The sequence below is a fragment of the Musca domestica genome, unplaced genomic scaffold (assembly GCF_030504385.1).
Source record: "Musca domestica strain aabys unplaced genomic scaffold, Musca_domestica.polishedcontigs.V.1.1 49, whole genome shotgun sequence".
In the NCBI taxonomy this organism is placed as follows: domain Eukaryota; kingdom Metazoa; phylum Arthropoda; class Insecta; order Diptera; family Muscidae; genus Musca; species Musca domestica.
In genome coordinates this window covers 3,368,851-3,370,407 of record NW_026712344.1, presented here as the reverse complement: position 1 = coordinate 3,370,407, position 1,557 = coordinate 3,368,851, and the positions used below count along the sequence as shown (strand labels likewise).

At 34.2% G+C, this 1,557-nt stretch overlaps 1 protein-coding gene across 1 annotated transcript; it reads left to right on the top strand.

Annotated features, from left to right (window-relative positions):
- Positions 1 to 236: 236 nt before the first annotated feature.
- On the top strand, positions 237 to 1,018 carry LOC101894257 (uncharacterized). Its single transcript, XM_005179600.3, has 2 exons — positions 237 to 683; positions 753 to 1,018. Exons 1-2 carry the CDS (start codon positions 297 to 299, stop codon positions 909 to 911), a joined length of 546 nt encoding a protein of 181 aa, XP_005179657.2. The 5' UTR covers positions 237 to 296; the 3' UTR covers positions 912 to 1,018.
- The last annotated feature ends 539 nt before the right edge of the window (positions 1,019 to 1,557 follow it).

The following is a 1,557-nucleotide window of genomic DNA, read 5'->3' as shown; positions in this document are numbered from 1 at the left end:
AATAAAAATCTGCTAAGCCTGAATCACCCTCTGTAAGAGCATTTAGATTTACAAAGTGCTTTTAAAATTTCAGTTTTCCAAAAATACTATTAAATATATAGAATTTCCCACACTCCTAATGTATATAGGTTATACATTCTCACGCCTATCTCCTATCTATATGGGAGCTTTACCACGCATTTGCCAAAATAATGTCATTGGCTGTTATTTCTAATTACCTACCATAACATTTTGCCACACGATATCATTCATTGAAAAATGAGCTCATTAACCATTCTAAAATCAATTCGAATAAAATGCTGCGCAAAACAACACGTCAAATAATTTTGTTTTTACTAAATTCACTAATTCTGCCACAACTAATCGTTTCCAAGGGCCTCTATGCTGTATCCGTTGTAAAATCCTTTAATACCCATTACTTGAAAGAGTATAATGTTCATATTAATCCCGGCAATGATTCACTCGATATTTATCTAAAAATTGCCAAAACATTCGATCAGATACCATGGCTATCATTGGCGTTAAATTTAAAAGACACGGCAACGAATAGATCACGACGTCTACTGCAATACGATGTCAATGTGTGTGATCTATTGGACAAGGGACGAGGAAAATTCCTCACAGCATGGATTCATAATTTTTGGCGATATGGTAATTTACCCAGAAGTTGTCCCTTCAAAGAGGTAAGTCACATTTGGATATCTCTATGATATTATGTTCTCCACAATGTTACGATTTTGTATGTTTTCAAGGGCGTCTACTATTGGAATAACCTAACGTTGGATACCAGAAATATACCACCATTTCTAATGTTACCCTCACACTATGAAGCCCTGATTAAAATCTATTTTAAAAAGAGATCGAAAAAGGAAATGATATCAGACACAAAATTGACAATGGAATGGAAATAAAAGTGGAGAAACAATAGAAAAAAACGAGATTAGAAATTTAAAATTTTTACCTTTAAAAAATATGACCTATAAAACGACTCCCTGGAGAAGCAAGAGCTCATTTATAAAAAGACTCTCTCCTGAATCAAGTGAAAATACTCTGGAAAATGATTTGTCAATTTTCAAACAATTGTCTGTCATAGGCTATAATATCCATTGCGAACTTCAAATACGAAATATGAAACAATTCCGATAAATAATGTCGCTAAAATCATCTAAGTACCGAACATCGGAATGTACCATTATATGGGGGCCATATAAAGACGTGGAGGTGCACAGACAATTTTCTGTCTTAGGATGTGGAATCCATTACGAGCTCCAAATACCAAATTTGAAATAATTCCTGTGAATAATGTCGCTATAATCATCAAAATACCGAATATCGGGAGATACCGTTATATGAGGGCTAAATGAAGGCGTGAACCTATAAGGATAATTTTCTGTCATAGGCTGTAGTATCCATTTTGAACTTCAAATACCAAATTTGAAACATTTCCGGTGAATAATGTCGCTAAAATCATCAAAGTATCGAAAATAGGGAGGTACCGTTATAAGGGGGCTATACGAAGACATGGACCTGCACATACAATTTTCTGTCATATTACGA

Excerpts from the sequence above, each read along its gene's own strand:
- LOC101894257 (XM_005179600.3), top strand. The coding sequence starts at position 297 with ATGCTGCGCAAAACAACACGTCAAATAATTTTGTTTTTACTAAATTCA. Across the intron at positions 684-752 it reads GAAGTTGTCCCTTCAAAGAG|GGCGTCTACTATTGGAATAA; the intron begins GTAAGTCACATT and ends TATGTTTTCAAG.